This window comes from Pagrus pagrus (assembly GCF_965226575.1).
Source record: "Pagrus pagrus genome assembly, chromosome: 7".
Lineage (NCBI taxonomy): Eukaryota > Metazoa > Chordata > Actinopteri > Spariformes > Sparidae > Pagrus > Pagrus pagrus.
In genome coordinates this window covers 21,635,736-21,655,857 of record NC_140191.1, presented here as the reverse complement: position 1 = coordinate 21,655,857, position 20,122 = coordinate 21,635,736, and the positions used below count along the sequence as shown (strand labels likewise).

The 20,122-nt window shown below is 38.3% G+C and overlaps 1 protein-coding gene across 2 annotated transcripts in view; it reads right to left on the bottom strand.

The window, feature by feature from the left end:
• The window catches only part of adcy2a (adenylate cyclase 2a), an 80,000-nt gene that overhangs the window by 40,905 nt on the left and 18,973 nt on the right, over positions 1 to 20,122 (bottom strand). For both annotated transcript variants that reach the window (XM_084357288.1, XM_084357289.1), the window contains exon 4: positions 6,300 to 6,461. In XM_084357288.1, the coding sequence (XP_084213414.1) occupies positions 6,300 to 6,461 (162 nt within the window). The remainder of the gene's footprint in view (positions 1 to 6,299; positions 6,462 to 20,122) is intronic.

Genomic DNA, 20,122 nt, shown 5'->3' with positions numbered 1-20,122 from the left:
AGACAAAGACAACATTTTTTGTACCGTTGGCATGGTTAAAGACAGTCTTGAGCTGTAAAATGTTGGGCATGGAATGATTACTGAAACAGTTATGGGTTTAGCACATGTGTACATCAACAACAGCTCGAAGGATAACTGGAGGGATTATTGGCCTTTTTTGTGGCAGTCTTCAAGATGTAAGTGCCTCTTAACAACAGCCGTTGTATCAGGCATAGAACAGAATTTCCCATTAATCTTCTTTTCCCAGCAGATTACAGTATCTAAACCAGTGACCTTTAAATTTCTAGCTCTACAAGCAACTAATTAGAAATGCATTCGGAGACACATTTTATTCACAATTCAACTGGGAGTGCAGGCAAAATAACAGGTCAGCTATTCAAAATAAGGACATACCTGTGGGTTTTTGAGTTGTTGGTTAGACAAAAAAAAAGCCATTTGATTTTTGTTTTTACATTTTGAGGGCTGAATTAATTAGTTATAGTTTGTTTTTTACAACACCCAAAAAGGAAGGGGACCAAATTGGAGTGCTACTGTGAGTCTCTTGCTCTAGAAGAACACAATCTTTATGAGAAATTATTATATATACACTATGCATGCACTGCCTATCCTTAGCCTAGTACATTTAAAGTGATAATGCTACTGGCTAAGACAATTTACTTCAGCACTCTCTCGACAAATTACAGCAACAGAAAAAAACTTAACTCAGTGTCCAACCAGAGGCAATTACCAGGAAAGCCAGGAAATAATAGCGTTACAAGGCCAAAAACAGTGTCAGACAACATCTGAGCCTCACCTTGCATGAAAAGCTGGAGAGGTTTTTATAGTTGCTGTCCAGTAGTTACCCTCTGACACAAAAGTCACCCAACCTCACTGCTCTGAAAAGTAGGATGTAAGCCATAGCCTCACCCAACACAAAAGGTTGGGCCGACATTGGCATATTGCCAAAGAAATACACTCCACCTGACATACATTTACATAGGTGCAAACAAAAGCACAAATATACAGTAGGCACACACAAACAATTTAAACAAGTACATGTAATTCCATATTGTCACATTAGGACATATAATCGAATTATTCCAGAAAAAACGGCTGAGCAGCCGTTAATTAATAAAATAACAGCCAATCCAGCAAATTAAATGATTGACAATTTAAAGTACCTCACCTTTTTGAAGCAAAAATCATATACAAACCTTACGTTGCCATTAAGCAGTTCTGCTCGTTGTTTTGCAATACTGCTCACAATGAACTGATACAACCATGAGAGGTTGCTAGTGCAGAAACGGTATGATAAACCTGTTTCAGCTTTTCCCAGCTCGATGTCAACACACAAAGAAAAGGGCTTCTGATCAAATTTGGCCTCTAACCAAATGGGCATAATATCAAGGAACATATTAAATCAAGCTACATAAACTGATTAGTGGTAGATTACTTAGGAGCATTCGTACACTGGCGGTTAGTTTGGATCTATGAGCACAATCTGACTGTGTCGTATGTCTCAGGGATGCTGTTTTCATGGCACATTGAATGTACAAAACCATAAGAGGTACAAGAACTTGAATCATTTCATAATTGTAACTATAAAAATCCTGTGTGGAGAGATGATATCATCACTGTCAAAATATATAAAAATGTTATTTATTGAGGTTTAAAAACTTCACCAACTTCTGGTTTTTGGTGCTAAAAAGGCCGTGATACTCTAACTTCTAAATCTTTTAGCAAATATACAGTGTGTGCAGGCTGCAGTCATATACAAATGTCCACATATGCTGTTTTTCCACTAGCGCTTTTGGCCACGCCAAGTCAAACCGAGCCGTGCTAATTTGCGCTTCCATCACCAGATTTACTGCTACCTGCAGCCAACTCGTAACAAGCACCCGTCTCCCCCTCAAATCGATTCTCAACTCATGTCTGTGCAGGAAACCTCAGAGAAAGACAATGTCAGTGTGTTCAGCTCTCAGTACTTTTTTAGCTGCCATCTGAATCTCTCATCTTGTTTGTACTTTCAAACATCTGCTGTGTTACCGTTTTGTCGTGTTCGCTTCCAGCTGTTTTAGCAGTCATGTTTAGTTACTGCTGATGAAAACACAACGTTTCCTGTAATGCTGCTTCATAACAAAAGCTTTTAAATGACTAAATAATGGGGGGCTTTTATGGTGAAGAAGTTACAGTAAATGAAACGTGTTCGTAACTGAATTAACAGACCACTTTGTTAGCGATGATTCTTCAATAGTACTGCGGGGATTGAGACAAGAGCGTCATTGGTTTAAGATGCACCTTCAAGTAGTAGTAGGGCTGAACGATATATCGTTATCGTATCTATATCTAGATATTAACATTCAAGATATTAATTTCGAAAAAGCAACGATATAAACGGTATAGATTTCCCCCCCGCGCTCGCCCTGCATGTACAGCTCTGGCAGTCACAACAACAAGTCAAACATAATTTTTACGATTGCCCTTGAATACACCGCTAAGGCCAGCCAACCACAAACCTTATTTCATGCTTGCTGTGGATCGACAGCTGAAGCCAACCAATGACAAACATACGAGGGCGGGAGTGAGGGAGACGGCGACGGAGACTGAGACGCGCACAGACACACACTACATACACAGCAGGGAAATTAAAAAGAAAGAAAGAAAGAAAAGTGACATGAGTGCGGAAGATAATGCAGCCGGTGGCGGTGCAGAATCTGATTTGGTGCCAAAACATAAATCCATCCTCCATTATTTGGAGGTATTTTGGATTTAAAAAGGATGATGTAAACCAGAGCGAGGTGTTGTGCAGGTCGTGCTTGGCAAAAATTGCGACGAAGCAAGGTAGCACAACAAACACGTTTCACCACCTGAAACAACACCATCGTGTGCTGCACGAAGAGTGTATTGCAATGAGAGAAACACCGGGGACTTCTCAGTCATCCCAAACAAAGTTTGATTGCTGATGCGCAATCCCCACCACACCAGGCTGCCATGCTGAGTCATACCAAATAGAGCCAGGCCACCAGATGTAATGGAAAAACAGCATTCACAACTTAAAAGGTCCCATTTTTCAGGACATCCATGGGACTTCCTGTTTCCATTTACAAAATATATAAAATCGAAAAAATTTCAAATCCAACTGCAATTTATAACCTGGTTTAAATCAAATCAATTTTATTTATATAGCCCAAAATCACAATCACATTGGCTCAGTGGGTTTATCAATCTGTACAGTGACAACATCCTCTGTCCTTAGACCCTCAATTCGAGTGAAACTTGCCACAAATGAAGAAAAACTTGCCAACCTGGTTACTAGTAACGCTGTCATTTTTTTTCTTTTATATGTATTTTACAAATAAAATGCCAACACATGCTCAAATACAGACTTGGCCCTAAGCACAGTCAACAAACTGATAAAACTAAAACAACAACAACATCTCTGTCACTGACAACAAATAAAATACTAATAACAGAACATGAAGCAGGAAGGATCTGGCAGAGTCTGTGTTTACTAGAGAGCATTTCATTCCTTGGCAATGTCACATCTCGCACGGCATGCCATCTTGACTGCCGATTGAGCAGCAATCTGTCTCCTTCCAACATTGGCTACTTGACACACACATAGACCTTACTAATATGTCTGTCAGTCACCTCACAAAAAAAGAAAAGAGCCACCAACAACTCAATATCTTTATAAGCAGGTGGAATGAAAAGGCAATAAAATGTTTAGTGTTTTCTCCTCTTCTCTGCTTGTCATTCATTCATAGACTCACTATATTCTTAATCAAATGCTCCCACTTCAAACATTAGTCTTTACAGTATACTACCTATCATTTTTAAGCATTGCTCTAACTTAAATTCAAGATATTTGATATAATTTCAGTTGCACTACACAAAGACAAGCAAGAGAAGTCGAGGTGTCCTTTCAATGTATTTTTTGTATACCATTGCAACAATGATCTGTAGATACTTCTCCCTTCTTCCAGGCATGTCATGTGTTCCAGAACCCTTATCACGGTTAGTTTTTGTTTGGACATTTCCATTAACTTGACTTTCCTTCCATATTTTTCTGTATTTGATTTTGTTCTCACAGTATAAGTATCTTCGTCTTTAAATTAACTTGCTGTGTGTTATTCTTCAAATTAAAGACTACCTTTACTTAACATATAGCACAGGCATTTATAATTAAAGTATAAAATCTTATCAAAACAAAAAGCCCACAAAAAAGGAACAAGGAGAACTTTTTTGTTTAGCCGAGAAATATTAAAATAATGATAATAGTGTAATTAATCCTTATATACTTCAATTAGTAAGAAATATCACTACTTTTCACTGAATGATGCTATCCTATATTTTTACAAGAGAGATTCTCATAAAGGACACTCCCCTCTGGCAGATTTCCACGAGAATTGTGCTGACAGGCAAACTGACCTGATGCACAAGAGGAGCTGGCAGATAGTGACCATGTAGCATACAGCTTGGGGCATCTCAGATGCCGGTTTGCCCATGCTATAGTAACACATGAAAGAAGAGTAGGCTGGGACCAAATAATAAGCCATCACAGCAGTTTACAGATGCAATAGAGAATGTTTGTGAAGGTTTATGAACAGGGAATACAGAGAGATGTGAAGATACAGCCACAAGAATCATCAGCCACTCGAGCTCTTTTTGCACAAGCTGTCAATATTTACTGTCATTATGTGCATTATTTTGTTAGTCTAAGAAGAATCCTTTTAAAAAGAAGCACAGAAGCTTTGTTCCAGTTATCTAAATGACAATATGTCTTTTGAATATGAGACTAAATGGTCCTTTTGATCAATTCTTTCAGAGAGTTAAGTTATTGTTGGCCTTATGCTCAGCGCAGCTCTAAAAGCAGTCCCACAGAGCAATTTTCAAGCTTGACTGTTGAGCACACGGTATATATCCTTTAGAGAAGCCTGCAAAGAATCTTAGCATGACAATCATATTGTACGGGAGAATAATTCTTTATTGTGTGGCCACAGTTCAGTCGGACTGCATTTGAGCAGCAGAGCCAAGAAACAATACACAATACAATAAAGTAAACTTAACCTTACACACAGTGAAGGCATAGAGAGAAGCACTTTAAATGTAGGAAGTCCCTGAGATGAGCCATAGTAAAACAATAATGAGGTGTGTTTTGTGATATGCTTGTTACATTAATGTTGTTTCCTTTGGCAATAACTAGATTTGCAACAACTGACTCTTGGAATCAGGTTTAAATGACCTCAAATTAATTAAAGTCTGCATTAACAGATAATTGGTTTGCTGATATTATTTCTTTGTCTCTATCAGCATATGCCAAGTGCCTGAACATTTTGTGCTTAAAACAGCAATACTGCTGGAAAGAGAGTGACCTTTTAACAAAGTATAAAAAAAAACCCATTAGAATTTCTATCACTCACCTGCTATGCTAACTTAGTTTTAGTTTAAAGGTCACATTTGTTTGTTTGCTAAAAATACAGACTGTATGGTTAAAATTACCAGAAATGGTCATTTTATGAGCAGGAAGGAAAAACATTAAATGTCTGGGAAGGAAAAAACAATTCCATTAAGATTCCATCTGGATAATAAAACAAAACAAAACAAAAAAGCAACAGTGGTTACACTTGCAGGATATAGTGTAGCTATGTCTAACTAAAAGCTTTGTCTAAAGCAGCAGGATGAGAGTCTGCAGACTATAAAGCAGTTTCATGTGTGCTTGGTGTAGTAAGCCCGATCAGTGGGCTTTCAAAAGAGTTAGGTTGAAAATATCCAATATTATTCTTTAAGCATTCTTCTTCTATTTGTTGTTTTCCTAAAGACTAGTGAATGACAATACAGGCCCACTGAATGGTAGGGAGTGAATATAAAGAAATCAACTCCTACTTCTTGGCCGGGATCAGGATAACTCCAGGAAGTTACCGGTCCTAGCCAAGTGATAGTCCAGCTCGTAACACCTCATAAAATGGTGAAAAGTGGTGCTGGTGCTGGATGGATTTTGTTACCTTTGGACAGAGCCAGTCTAGCCTTTTCCGCCTGAACTCATTCTTTGTTAAACTAAGCTAACTGGCTGCTGGCTCCAGTTGCATATTTACCGTACAGAAATGAGACAGTGTTGTAATCAGAATGTTCTCTTTAGTCCTTTTTTATATGCTGTGAAGTAGTGACACACTTGTCAAGTCACTGATTAATACTGATTAAATATCAAATTGTGTTAAGTTCAAGTACACAGAGGTGTGTGCATGTTTTGTCGACAGTCTGTTCTGTTGTATATCAATGTGTCGTTACCATTAATGCACACTTATGTTTAAACACCTTACCTGCCACACTACTGGTTCCATGTGATCAGCTGTGGTAGACAGGCAGACACTCAACACAAGGGTATGAGAGGCGGAGGTCAGGACGCTGGCGATGATAGCGTCCCGCATAGAGAACGGCAGCATGGTGTAAACCACAAACACAATGAACAGGAAGAATGACACCTGTGGAGAAAGAGACACACTTATGACACACCTGCAGGAGAAAACAACGGAGAGAGTGACAAAGAGAGGGAGAGCAATGGATGCACAAGAAAAGAAAATACAGACAGAAATAAAATATCAGTGTTGACCGTCCTGTGGGGAAAGAAAGAGCATGACCCACCGAGTCTGCACACCACCAACACTGCTTGCTAAAGTCAAGTTTATTTATGCACAGCTACATCAGTGGCATCATAAAATAAAGAACATAAAAACCATGCCTGCTTGGGGAGGTATTCAATATGAAGCTAGAGACTTAGACACAAAAGGAAAAGCAAGGAAGGAATACATGTATATTTGTGCCATTAAACATTTGTCAATCTATTCCTACATTCTTAGCATCTTTGCCTTACCTAAGCCCCCCTTGCAGGAAGTAGAAAAAAGGGACAATCAGCTTTGACACTTAAAATCTGACGCCTCTGATGTAGCATGTAGAGTGTTTCCCTTTCTCCCCTCCTCCTTTCTCCCAACACACACACACACACACACACACACACAGAAGAGACACATAGTTCTTAAATATGCCTTCTGCTGCAGGGTTTAAGCAGCTCATCTGCTGTCATGCATGGATAGAAAGAGGCCAGTGTTCTCACACACTGCAGCCAGGTGCCAGTTAACCTTTCTTGGGTTATTTGCAGGGCTGGGGTGTAGGGGGAAGTGAGATGGAAAGAGGAAAGGAAAGTGCAAGAGAGAGGTAGTGAGTGAAAATGAGGTAAAACAGTACCTCCTCTGTTCAAGCTTGGGAGACTAACATACCGTTCTATACTGCTACTCTCTTTATGGCTAACTGTGGCAGTGAATGTAAATTGTGTCAAATATCAAAGATGGTCTGTTACCTTTAAGAGAACGTTTAATTCATGTTTGAGTTAAAATTGTGTTTAAATGAGTAAATTGCTTCTGCATTTGCAAACCTTCTGCTATTATTATTTGTGTTGCTATATGATCATCAGCAGAGGGAGACTGTTGCTCTTTGAAGAACAGGAGTGGAAGTCAAGTGAAACCAACATGTGTAGGTCAGCTTGATGCACCAGGAACGTTAACACTTCATATTGAATTTTAAAACGGCATACTCTGAATCTCTGATAACTATTATTTTTTCTCTAGCAAAAAGAATACTATACTGATTAATGAGCAATGAGCAAAGTAGCTCTTCAAGACCTCATACAAGGGACAGTGTCCCTGCTTTTATTTCTTGTGCTAGCAATGATTGCCGCTTATCATTAGAGAAACAAAGCCAATTTATTACATTGTTTAAAGATGTAATCTAATAATAGTTTAATATTGTGCAACAAAACAAGGAGGACATGCTGTAGTATTTTTTATCCAAATTCTTCCTGTTCACATTTCGCTGTAGCACAGTAACCTTGTAGTAGGGCTGGGCGATATGGCCAAAACTGTTATCACGATATGTTTTTTTATATTGATCGATGTCGACAATTAACGCGATATACAGTATATTTAACAATAATAATGTTGAATTGACAGTTTTAAGAGTATTTTCCTTAGGACAGAACCCAAAACAAACCAGAAGGTTAATTATGGTTTATAAAATACAATTATTTATTGTCAGAATGAATAGGTGACAAACATTCAACAGAACCAACCAACCAAATGGCTTTACTGTATGTTAAACACTGAATAAATAAAATGATGAATATGTACAACAAATTGCTTGTTTCAAACGTGTCTCAAACATTTTAGAGGTAGTATACTGAACTGAACATTGATTAAAGGAAATAGAATAAAAAGGTAAATGTTGAGGATGATTATGCTACTGTATTCTTTGAATATTGCACATATTCTTGAGCTTGCAGGTAGTCGTTTAGTTCAGCTTTAATGCCTCCTGTACTGTAAGACCTGATGTGGTTCGGACCTGCGACCAGAACACACCGTGCTTATATAGGCATCATATGTTTAGCAGTACAGTACGTAATTGCGCTGGTTATGTCTTAGTGTCACTTCAGTTTCTTTTCATGTGGGGTAATGGCTGAAAAAGCAGCGGCAACTGTTGGTTGTCGAACTGAAGTTTGACTAGTAGAAGCAGTGGGGCTGGGCTGGTGGCTAGTGGAGGGGAGGCTGACGCTAGCACGATAGCGCAAACTCATACTTTCGGAGTACTGTTTGGGACGGTACCTTTTGAGATGATGAAAGAGGTTGGTGGTGTTTCCAGTTCTGCTGAGGACTGGTCGCCGACACATTTTGCACCTAATGGCGGTCTGTCCTTTGTCAGACTTCAGGTAGCCGAACTATTTCCAAATAACCGAAGTGGCATGACCTTTCTTCGGTACAATTTCTTCGTCTTTGTTAGTTTCCTCGCACTCGGTTTCGCTGGTCGGACCGCTCATTGTCTTGTGTCGGCTCGACACACAGGTGGTCACCGTCATTCTGAGTTGTTGTGAGCGGGAGGGGCCGGAAACATGTATCAACCACATGCATTTGTTTCTCTGCTGTGCGATTGGCTGTTGATGTGGTGTTTTCTAGGTAAAGGAAAACGGACTCAAAAATAACTTGTAAAAAATAATTAAAAAAAATAAATGTCCTAAATTTATCATCGTTATTGTGGAAAATTTTATCATAAAAATGATCGAGATCGTTTTATCGCCCAGCCCTACCTTGTAGGATACACTTATCCCGTGAGAGCGGCACGTGTGCTTGGCGGAACGTCTTGCCTTTATTTGGGCACCCATATAAACAGGGTAGAGCAGACGCACAGCCGGCATGAGCAGCACGTCTCATTCAGAATCATGGTTACTTTTTCTGCAACACATGTGTCAGTCATATCGACATTGTACCAGCGTTTCACTACAGTTTTAATGTCTATATATATATTTGTAGAATATGTCACATGCATGAAGAGAATACAGCCGTTCCACACTATACATGCGGGATATGTGTTCTACCCGTTAGCCATTGACACAATATTACTCTAGCAATCACTAGATAGCATGGTTGGCTACACCAGAAGTTGTTGGTTGGTGGGTTTGGAGATTGTGATGAATTTAAATGTTTAACCTTAGATATATGAAATAAAGTAAACTTTAAATACTGCATTTGCATTTCTGAGTCAATTGTTTAGTAAATGTAGCAACCTTTTATAGTTGGAGTCAAAGCTAAGTGCACCAAGACAGACAACAACACTGCTAGTCTGTAAGCAAAAGCCTTCATTGCCTGTAGCCCCACCGAAAAGAATAATTCACTGATGTATACAACTCTGCAATACAATAGACCTTGTTTAAATATGAAATTATAGAATTTCACCAATATGAATACAAAACAAGAAAAAAATGTACCTTGGCTTTGGACAAAGAGGGTACCATATCAAAAGGAAAATGTGTTTATTACATAAAAATAATAAACTTTTATTAAACGATTATTCTAAAAATCTCCTCTGCCAATTATCGTCATCACCATCGTTATCATCCTCTGAATCACTGACATGTTTATATTCTTTGTTCAAGTTCAGGTCACATACAATTGATCTTCTATTGATCATTAGGCCTACACAGTTTATATATGGCATCATTTAGGCTGTATCACATCCATCATACTGGAGGACTGGTGTCACTGGCCAGTATAGTATTATCTTTTCTTAAAATGGCAGTAGCACCTCGATATATTGACAACCTGATATATCACTTTAACAGTAATTCTCTGCATGACTGCCACTGCAGAACAGGTGCAATCCTTTGCCAGTAATTTACTACACCATGGGGGCAAAGAAGGAATCAGGACAAAAAGAATCCCTTTGAGTAAAGATTATGTGAGGCACCCCCTCACATCTTCAGTTGGTCCATCTTTAAAGTTTTCATCAAACCAGCTACAATAGAAAGTTACTAAAAAACGTTATTTGTAAGATTACTTACAGTTTTATTACAGTGGTAGTTTGGCTAAAGTGAGAAAGATGGTATCAGACATTTCTTTAAAAATGGCACCATACCAATTGTTTTCCTAAAACATACAATCTTTATATTCATACTTGACACCAAAAATTTGGTGACGTCATTTTGTTCCACATCGCAGTGTTTACCATTAATTAACCAGACTCCAGCAGCCGTCCTAGTCTAAGTTGTTGCACCATAGTAGTCTCATATTGATCCAAAAATGTTTTTCACCTCTCATAATGGCGCTTAAGCCTCTTTCACTCCAGTCAGTTGCCCCCTCCCTCCCTATCTATTTGTTTATGATTTTTCTCTCAAAATGCACCAGATTTCTGCATTATTTTTAATTCAAAGAACATTAATATGTACAGTATACATAAAGCTTAATGATCCATTATACATTTCTACTGTTGTAAAAGCTCAACTTTTTATACGACTACTGAAGTGCTGAACTGTCTCCGCAAAAATAATTTCTGAAAACTATTCTGCCAGAATGATTCCATTACAAACACTAACATTTAAGTTAACAGTTCAACTGCACTGAATGTCAAGAGTGTTGCTGTTCAACAAATCATCACAACAGTAGATAACCATCTGTGACTGACAATGAAAGATATCTTCTATTATCCCCTACCTAAATAAAGTATGTTGCAAATGTTCATGCTTGGTTGAGCTGCAGTTGTAGTGGTGGTTACTGCTGTTATTTCCCTCTGTCTTTATAAAGCAGGAAACAATGTCAAATTGCTTATTAAAACAAACATCTTGTGGTAACAACCATGGTACCAATGACCTTTTAATTGTGGCAGTTGATGATTAAAGCTGCTGTGCAGGAGGTACTGTTCATGTTTTTTTAATCTGATGCGATAATATATAGAAATATATACTCTCAAGGTCTGGCAAACAGCATCACCTTGAGGTATTTTTTTCGATTTCTTGAGAGAAGACTATTTCTGGACAAATTAAATCCTGTTTTTCTTTCAACCGTATAACGTTTCCATATAATTGTTAGAAACATATTTCTGTATCTTCTTACGTTTCTATACAAAATGGCAATTGCATTGGGTATTATTATACTGGATGATAGAAATTATTATGAATAATCCAGATCTATCTAAAGTTAGTAAACCAGACCACATAAACATACCTTCTCTGTATGCCACCTGAAGTACGCCTCTGCAGCAGTGTGAAGATGCAATAGCTTTAAACTCACTGAGTCTCAAAGTCTCAGAGAGCTACCACTTATGACTCTGAGCTTAGTCAATATAGAGCTGTGGCGACAGATGGAAGATCATACTGGAACCTGGACCTTTACACAGGGAGCCTATGGCTCATAGTAAATATCTTAAATGACTAGGAATAAGAAGTTATAAAATAAAATAAAAGATTGGCACAGGCATGTCACATATAAAACTACCAAAAAGGGTTTGAAAGACCGCAACAAATGCAACAATTTGTAGCAATTAACATGTATTAGTCAATTTTACTGGCCATTCATGAAAAATTAGATCTTCGCCTATATAAGCCTGTGGATGATTTTTTAAAGTTGTTTAATGCGGCTGGACTGTGGACTTCTTTGTGAAGACTCAGGTCGGATTTTCTGTGGCAGTCCAAAGGATGTGACTTTATACACGTTCTCCAGTGCCTCGTTTCAGTGCCTCTCTGCGAGCTGCTAACGACTGGCCTCCAGCACAACACAGACTTTCTGCAGAGCCTCTTTAATGGAAACAGCCTATGGACACTAACGGATAGTGAAACACAATGATTAAATGACCCCTCTTATATAATTTCACTGAATATGAAATTGTAAAGCCTCATAATAAAAATATTATTTGCCTGAAGAAACATGAAGGCTTTAAGAGTGTTTTAATTTGTTTCAAAGCCATGAAGCAGCCCATGAAGTGTACAATTTGTTTCCTGCACTCAAAAAAGGAATGGCTAGCTTGGTGGACTACCTGTAATGACTTTTTTCATTGCAAGGCCTAACCTCTCATGCCCCCTGACACTGGGCAAAAGCACACAATGATTACCCAGCACACGGGACCCCACTTTTTGGTGTCAACTTGAATATCTGACCATTTCTTCCTTAAGTCTAATGATTCATCTGTCTGGGCTGGCAGGGGCCACTGCTACTTTGACAGCGTGTCACCAGTTTCACTTATTCGTCACAACAGAACTCTGACCAACAAACTGTAGAGCCCCTCAGCCCAACCTTCATAATAACCGTCTCCTTTTCAGGGGAGCTTATCTTTAAAGATCTGCAGTCTGGCATAACTATTTCAACTTCTACTTAAGCTGTTAATATGACTGCAGACACCAACAGCTCCCCATTATAATCCCTTCTTCATGACAGAAAATATAATTTTGAGTATCCTAAGAAAAGGGTCTGTTGGATTTTTTTAATGAGCAGGAGTGATGCCAAACAAAAATGGCAATGCACTTGCATTTGCACCTCTTACCAGCTTTGCATCTGCAAGAATGACCAATATACTAAATCTTTCAGAAGTGAGATGTAGAACTGTCTAGTGAGCCACCTTTCTAACTGCTGAAAAGCTGAAGGACAAAATAAAAGTGATTTAGTGGACAAAAGTAAATAAACTAAAACTAAAATAAATCTAAACTTTCATTTGTTTACACTATTGATGTTTGTGTTCCTGCATGTTGGTCTCTGAAGAATTGAAGTTGAATTACTGCAACCAGGGAAATAACTGTTTCTAATCTTTCTGCACCACTGCCTGACCGAGCTGCAATTAGGCACAGTTTTATTCACAATGCAGTAATGCTGGCAACAGGAGTTAGGGACCAATTGCAAACATACAGGCAGAGCTGACAAGTTTGTGAGGCAGTTTACTAGGGGTGTCACGATTCTCCAAATCCTCGATTCGATTCACAGTCACAGTTCGATTCAATTCTCGATTTTTACATTTATTTTTTTTAAAGCACAGGTTGCTATGCCATTTTAAGACTAGACTTTTATGCAATAGCTATAATATCTGACCTTTGTTAGCAATGTACCACACTACATTGTCAAATTTAAAACATTTATTAACAACATAATGTAACAATAACTTATATCTTCAGTCAGTTGGAAACTTTAACAAAATAACCTGCCATCTAGTTTCTCTTTTGTAACTGCAGTCTTCTTCACAGAAGATGCCAGTCAAGTTCACAACAAAACAAACAAAAAAAGTAAAACAGCCATGTCCATAGTCTTCTCCGAACAATTAACCACAGTCCGGGAGCCGAACAGGAATGGTGTAACACCATGCTATTGTTTGACTGGCTGTAGCTAATAGCTACTGGCTTAGCTAGTAGCTAAGTTAGAGGAGGTTGACTCGCAGCACTTCAACACGTGTGTTTTTTTCCCTCTGGCAAGCCGACCGGACGTGACATGGGGGCGTGGCAGCATCGACGATTCTATTTTTTAATTCGAAGTTCGAGATTGTGAATTAATTTCGACACCTTTACAGTTTACTGAGAAGCGGTTGCTGGAAGAAAAAACTAGCTAGAAATGGCAAGTACGCGATTGTCATTTAACATTCACAAAGGGTGGGTAGTCATCTAAATATACAATAACTGTGGAGCAAATGACAAAACTAAAAACAGCTGGAGAGGTGTGTTAAGTAACTGGTATAGGAAGGAAACTAAAGAGGGGTGACTAGAGGGCAGATAAGGGGTAGTGAGGGACAACACAATGGTGGTACAACCACCAGTTACTAGAGGTGCTGTGGTGTTTAATAATGAATATCACTGTATAAAACATGATTCTAAAAGGTAAAACAGTTTTCTTCAGCCTTGTACAAATCTTGAACTAAATAGATGTAAAAGCAAAATCAGAATCTTGGGTCAACAAGTACAAAAACCACCTACAGTATGTAAGTTTACAGAACTCAAAATGAAAAATAAGTGAATATGAACCTATAATCACCAGATTTTTCATTTCAGTGGAGGATTCAGAAAACTTCTATTCATTCACCATTTCAGAAGAAGAATACTTAAATATCAATTTACTTCCTAATACAACAGAGAGCTATTAAGTGCTGACAAATGGCATCTAGCACAGTAACATCATTTGCTTAACATCCAGAAGGTCTTTTTACTAAATGAATGCTCTGAAATCCACCGCGGTTAGTGAATCATGAAACTGTAGCAAGGATAATGGAGCGACTGCAGGGGGGGGGGGCGGGGAGACACCTGCTGTGATCTCCTGCGTACTTGATACTTGATGTAGTAATAAAACAGTGAGGAGCTTCCTTCAGTTTGGTTAAAGCATTCACATAAGGACCCTCTCTCTGACAATTAAGTGGACAAAGCTTTTTTGTGGTCCATCATGTTACAGTCAACTCTGCCTCAGCCCATTAATCAATTCCTTGATAATGACACTGAGGAGAGCTCATAAAACAAATTATAGAGATGGAGTGTCAGATTACATCAGGCTTTTAGTCTACTGTCTGTGGCAGAGATTAGTTTACAGGCTAGATTTACAATGTGGAGTGTATGTGTGCTCCTCTATGTGAGCATGTGCTGTGTCTGTCTGCTAAGACAGATATGCTCTTTTGGTTTCAAGCTCTACTCACTAAATCTGAATAGAAAGATGGTTTCATTGATTTGTAGTCAAGTGCAGAATTAAATGCAGTAGATTAGAAACATTCAGCCAAAGTGCTTGATTTGTAATTTCCACAATCAGTCTAGACAGGTCGACCTTAATCCCTGAGATTAATTAAATTGTTTAGCAGGGAAAATATATTCCTTTCTATTTTACTAGAATCAAAACTCCAATCTGATTTAAGCAAATGGCTTTGTTACTCCTCTTTACAGGTTATTCTGCATTTCTCCATCTCTCTCTCTGCCTCTCTCCCCTGTATCACCTCCTCTATTTGTGTGCCTTAAATATCTGTAGGCCCTGTCCGATGTCGGCCATCTACCCTGATCTTTACAATTCTAACCTGGCAGGCCTCTTCCCTTCACCCCAACTGCCCTTTCCCCACATCTTTTGTCCTACAGCCTAATGAGGCTGGCTGTATACTTAAAAAGGAGTGTGTGAGTGCATCTGCGCACTGTGTGAGCAATGTGGAGGGATTGAGAGAGCCAAGGGGGAAGGAGAAGAAGAGATGAGGCAGGGTCCAGACATCTCAGTGAGGGATAGAGACTGGACCACACAGATAAGCCCATCTCCCCCCCGTCAGCAAACACAGAGGGCTTTGTGGGGAGAGGATAAGCATGCAATTGATTTCAGGTTTGAAAATGGAAAGTGTACTGTATACAAACTCACTCTGGGAGAGTGGGGATGGTGAGCATAGCACAGCTGGGGAATATGGGAGCTATTTCTTTCACCTGACAGGATACTGTACTGACAGTGCAGTTTGTAATGTTACTCTCTTACTAAGTGCTATATCATAGGCAACTAGACTTGTTTCTGTTTCTTGAGGACGTTTCACCTTTCATCCAAGAGGCTTCTTCAGTTCCTGAACTTCCTCACTGTTTTATTACTACAGTATCAAGTACGCAGGAGATCACAGCAGGTGTCTTTCCCCCCTGCAGCCGCTCCATTATCCTTAGTACAGTTTCATGATTCACTAACAGCGATGAATTTCAGAGCATTCATTTAGTAAAAAGAAACCTCTTGGATGAAAGTTGAAACGTCTTCAAGAAACTGAAACAAGTCCAGTTGCCTGCAATGTAGCCCCCATGACCTGGATGACTGAGAACCTTCATCAACATGTAACTATCTCTTGTTTTCTTACTGTATCTTTAGGAGGAATTCAATACAGATAGCATAGTTATTTTGACAGATTGCTATGTTCTCTATGTAGCGAAGCCGCTTTATGAAGAGAAAGGACAATAGAAAAATCTCAACTAGTTTTGCCTAAACCAGAGTAGAAATGCAATTGAAATATATTAAATCATTAGTGCCATCTGGACTCAAGTTATATTCTGCAGTGCATTGCGTTTAGAGCTAAACAAAGAACCATTATTAAAAGATGAAAAATGTCATTGCTGCTATGAATAACAAATTATATGAAAATTTGAGAAACTTATGTTACAGTAAACTAATCATCATCTAAACCACATTCGAAATTATCATTGCACAAATATTGTATGTGATTTTCAAGTAACACAGACTTCTTCAGTTCTCTTAGCTGACTGGCAGTGATCTATAAAACAATCAAACGTGGCTGTAAAATTTTCAATTTTTTTTTGACACAACAAGAAAGTAAGCTAATCTTACAATGCATTTTAATCAGTGGGGGAATAGAGCACATCGGCTCATCTACAGAAACAATAGACAGACAGATCTGAAAAAAAATTGGATAGTGACACAATTTTCATAATTTTGGCTCTGTTTGCAAGCCTAATGGATTTTAAACTAAACTAGAATTACCTATTACTTTTGGTACCTTAAAAACAAGGGGGCTGCATATTAATGAGCTGTAATCCCTAACCCTGCCTTCAGTTTATACTATAATTTGAATGTTTTGATATACAGCTAAAATAACAAAATGTGTGTGTTCAAATATATATGAACCTAACTGTATGTAGAAAAAGTGTGAAAAAAGCACAATGATCACATTGTGAATAGCAAACCACCATCAGAAATCAAATAAGAAGCTTTCAATTAATCTCGACACTTTCTTTTTTCCTTCTTTTCCTTATCTCATTTTCTTCTGTAACGTATGTCATGATTATTCATTCATGCTCTTCATGTCATGCAGAAACCTGAAAAAGCCTCTTGTGCCAGTTTAGAAGAGATGGTTCATTTGAAGAGCCCTTGATGGGCAAGAAGTATTTCATGGGATTCTATTGACTTTTTTCAGTCTATCCAATTATGTTTACGTCAATAAATTTTGCAAACGGCAGCTGCTTTTTTGGCATCATTGCCCAGTCACACCAAAAAATGGCACACTGATTGGAACTTGTTTGTACCATCCACATCTGTTTCATGACCGGATCAAATCATGCTGCATCTCTCTTGTGGAGCAATTCGTACTCCACTACAGTAGATGGTGCACCAAATTTGACGTCGAGCTTCCTCCTTTTTGAACTTCCAATTTGAATCCAGTGTACAATCGGTCAACAGCCCAAATTCCCACTTTCAATCTGCAATGAACGATTTATTTGACGACTCATTTGGTCTAATATTCACTCTCTTTAAACTCTGGCATTGGTCTTTAGAAAACTGCTAAAAACAAAACTGACTTTTTAGCTGTTAAATTCTAGTTATGTTTACCAGCTCGTTGCTTTGTGTGTCTGTCTGCCATTTGTTGTTGAGCAGGTAGAGTATTGTGTATATTTAGAGCTTTTTCACTGAAAACGGCTGCCTGCTGTGGCCGATAATGATATCTGAGAGCGGTGAAAGTGAACCAAAGCAGCGAAGTTGAGGGTAGAACAGCTAAAAGGGTCTGAGACTTGCTATAAAACTCTATAAAGCCAAAAGGGAGCTGCAGACTAAGGTGATAATTCTCAGCAAGTTCATCAATACGAGTGATGCCTCACATTACACATTGTCATGAGACACTGTCATTCTAAGAAAATACTAAAATTATAGACACTTGTAAATGTTGTACTCTCCACAAACGCACCATACAAATTCACTGATTCATCTTGGTACAGAATACACTATACTTCAGATTAGTCCCATGTCTGCAAGTGTGTGAAGTGTTAATGTATATGTGTGCAAAATTTAAACATGGCAAAAACGACAAAGAGGAAGTCCACAAAATGGTACAACTGAACCATAAACCCATCACTGTACATGGAAGCAAAAAGAAAGGAATGCTCAGACACAATGACATCTTTAGATATAAAAATCATTAATGCATTCATTCTTGTCTCCATGTCTGTGTTCTATATTTCTTTTACTCCCTCCTCCTACATTTCAAACCACATTTTTCTTATTAGGATCATGCCACATTGTTAATTACTCAAACATTTTCTGCACACACTGGTATCTTAGCAACTTATCTACAAGTCTTCTAGTTATCACTATTTTCAGGGTTTTTTTCTTCTTTGCTATGACTATAGGCAGCAACATTGTCATCCAGTGACAACAACATTAAATGAATGACATGCAACAAAAGCCATCATCTATAATGAGCTCAGTTCTTTACATGACAGGTGAGGTGGTGGTGGTAGTGGTGGGTTGCCCCCCCTCCAATCAGTGTTTCATTCCCCTCCTTTTCATGGCTACCTCCTAGCTACAGCACAGAAAGCATTTAATTATCTACAATGTTTACTTTGCCTTTCTCCATTTCGTCTCTGGAGCAGACAACCACCTCGCAACTGCACAGTAACACCAGGGTAACCACAGATTCAAAGACTTGGTCATTTATACTATTGGTGGATAAGTAAATGCAGTGGAGGACCTAAAACAGCAAAGAAGGCAACAAGTTTTACTCAGGGATGAAGTTGAAGGGCAAATGTTTGCATTTTTGCTTGAAAAATGGCAGAAACAATTGAAGATTATTTTTTGTTGATTGAGCAATTGATTAATTGTTTTAGCTCTACCAGAATGTACAATTTGTTTAAAAAAAATATTTCAACAGGATGACTAGCAATATCCAAAATCTCTCCCTTGGTCACTCATTTACAATTCCCTTCCTAACAGCAAACTGTAAATGTAAATTTTCTGACAGTTATAAAACACAATTTTGCTGCACCACTGACAGGTGAAGAGTCACAGGAAAGGCAACTAACACATCTATAAAAAGTGAAGCGTTGCATTAGGGGTGCTAGCTATCATATATTGCTATTGTTATATAATAATGACTCTAATGAGAGCTGGGACGGGAGGGGAGACACTGTCCTCACCTCCAAAGTCTTTGAAGTGAACTTGATGAGCGAGCAAGTGTTGAGCACGATCCCTCACTGATTTTTATGTGTGCAGGTTTATGTGTGCAGGATACTAATTAAACGCTATAAAGGAGCTCTATTTCTCACTCTCTTTATCAGTGTTTTGCCTTTTTGATGCAGCCAAAGCAACATTTCCGTCCTTTGATTAGTGAATTGGAAGTCCATTGCCATCACTACAGCAAAAGCTATGATGCATTCAGGTCTGTCCAGGCTACATTTAGTCAATTTGATAATTTTAAAGTGCCAAGACATGTTTAAAGTGAATGGCAACTCTTGCTCCTTGTTTGGCTTTGATGGTTTACAGTCCAGTAAACATATTTATGATGGGTTTGTCAACCTCATAGGTTGACATTTTTTCACATTTTTGTTAAATCATATATAATTTGGGCCTTAGTTAAAATGAACGGACATATTTTGGAAGTTAGCTTACCTGCAAGATGGGTCTAAAAAACAAGAAAGATGAATGCCAAAAGAGTTGGATCAAAGAAGAAAAAAAAGAAAAATTTAAGTTGTTTAAAGTGTAATCATAAGATATTTTTCATAGGCTGGGCCCTGTCCTCTCAGCAGTGCTTCTATTATGGTTTCTAGTAAATCTCAAGGGAGGCCTAAAAATCCCAATGTAGGCTAATAGAATGTTAATACTCTTTGTCATTTATCCTGGGTTATTGGCAAACAACATGTATATATTATTCAAAGCTTTTTTCATTTCTGAGTGCATGATAGGATGTGACTCACATTCTTTTCACTGATACCAGGAGTAGGTTTTCTGTTCTCCCCAGCAAATCAAAATGATAAATAAAGCATACTAAATATACTGTATACTAAGGTGGAGCAATATGAGTCATTCATCAATAATATGTCACCGAGCTCCTAAAAACACATTCAGTGCAGTGCCAATAC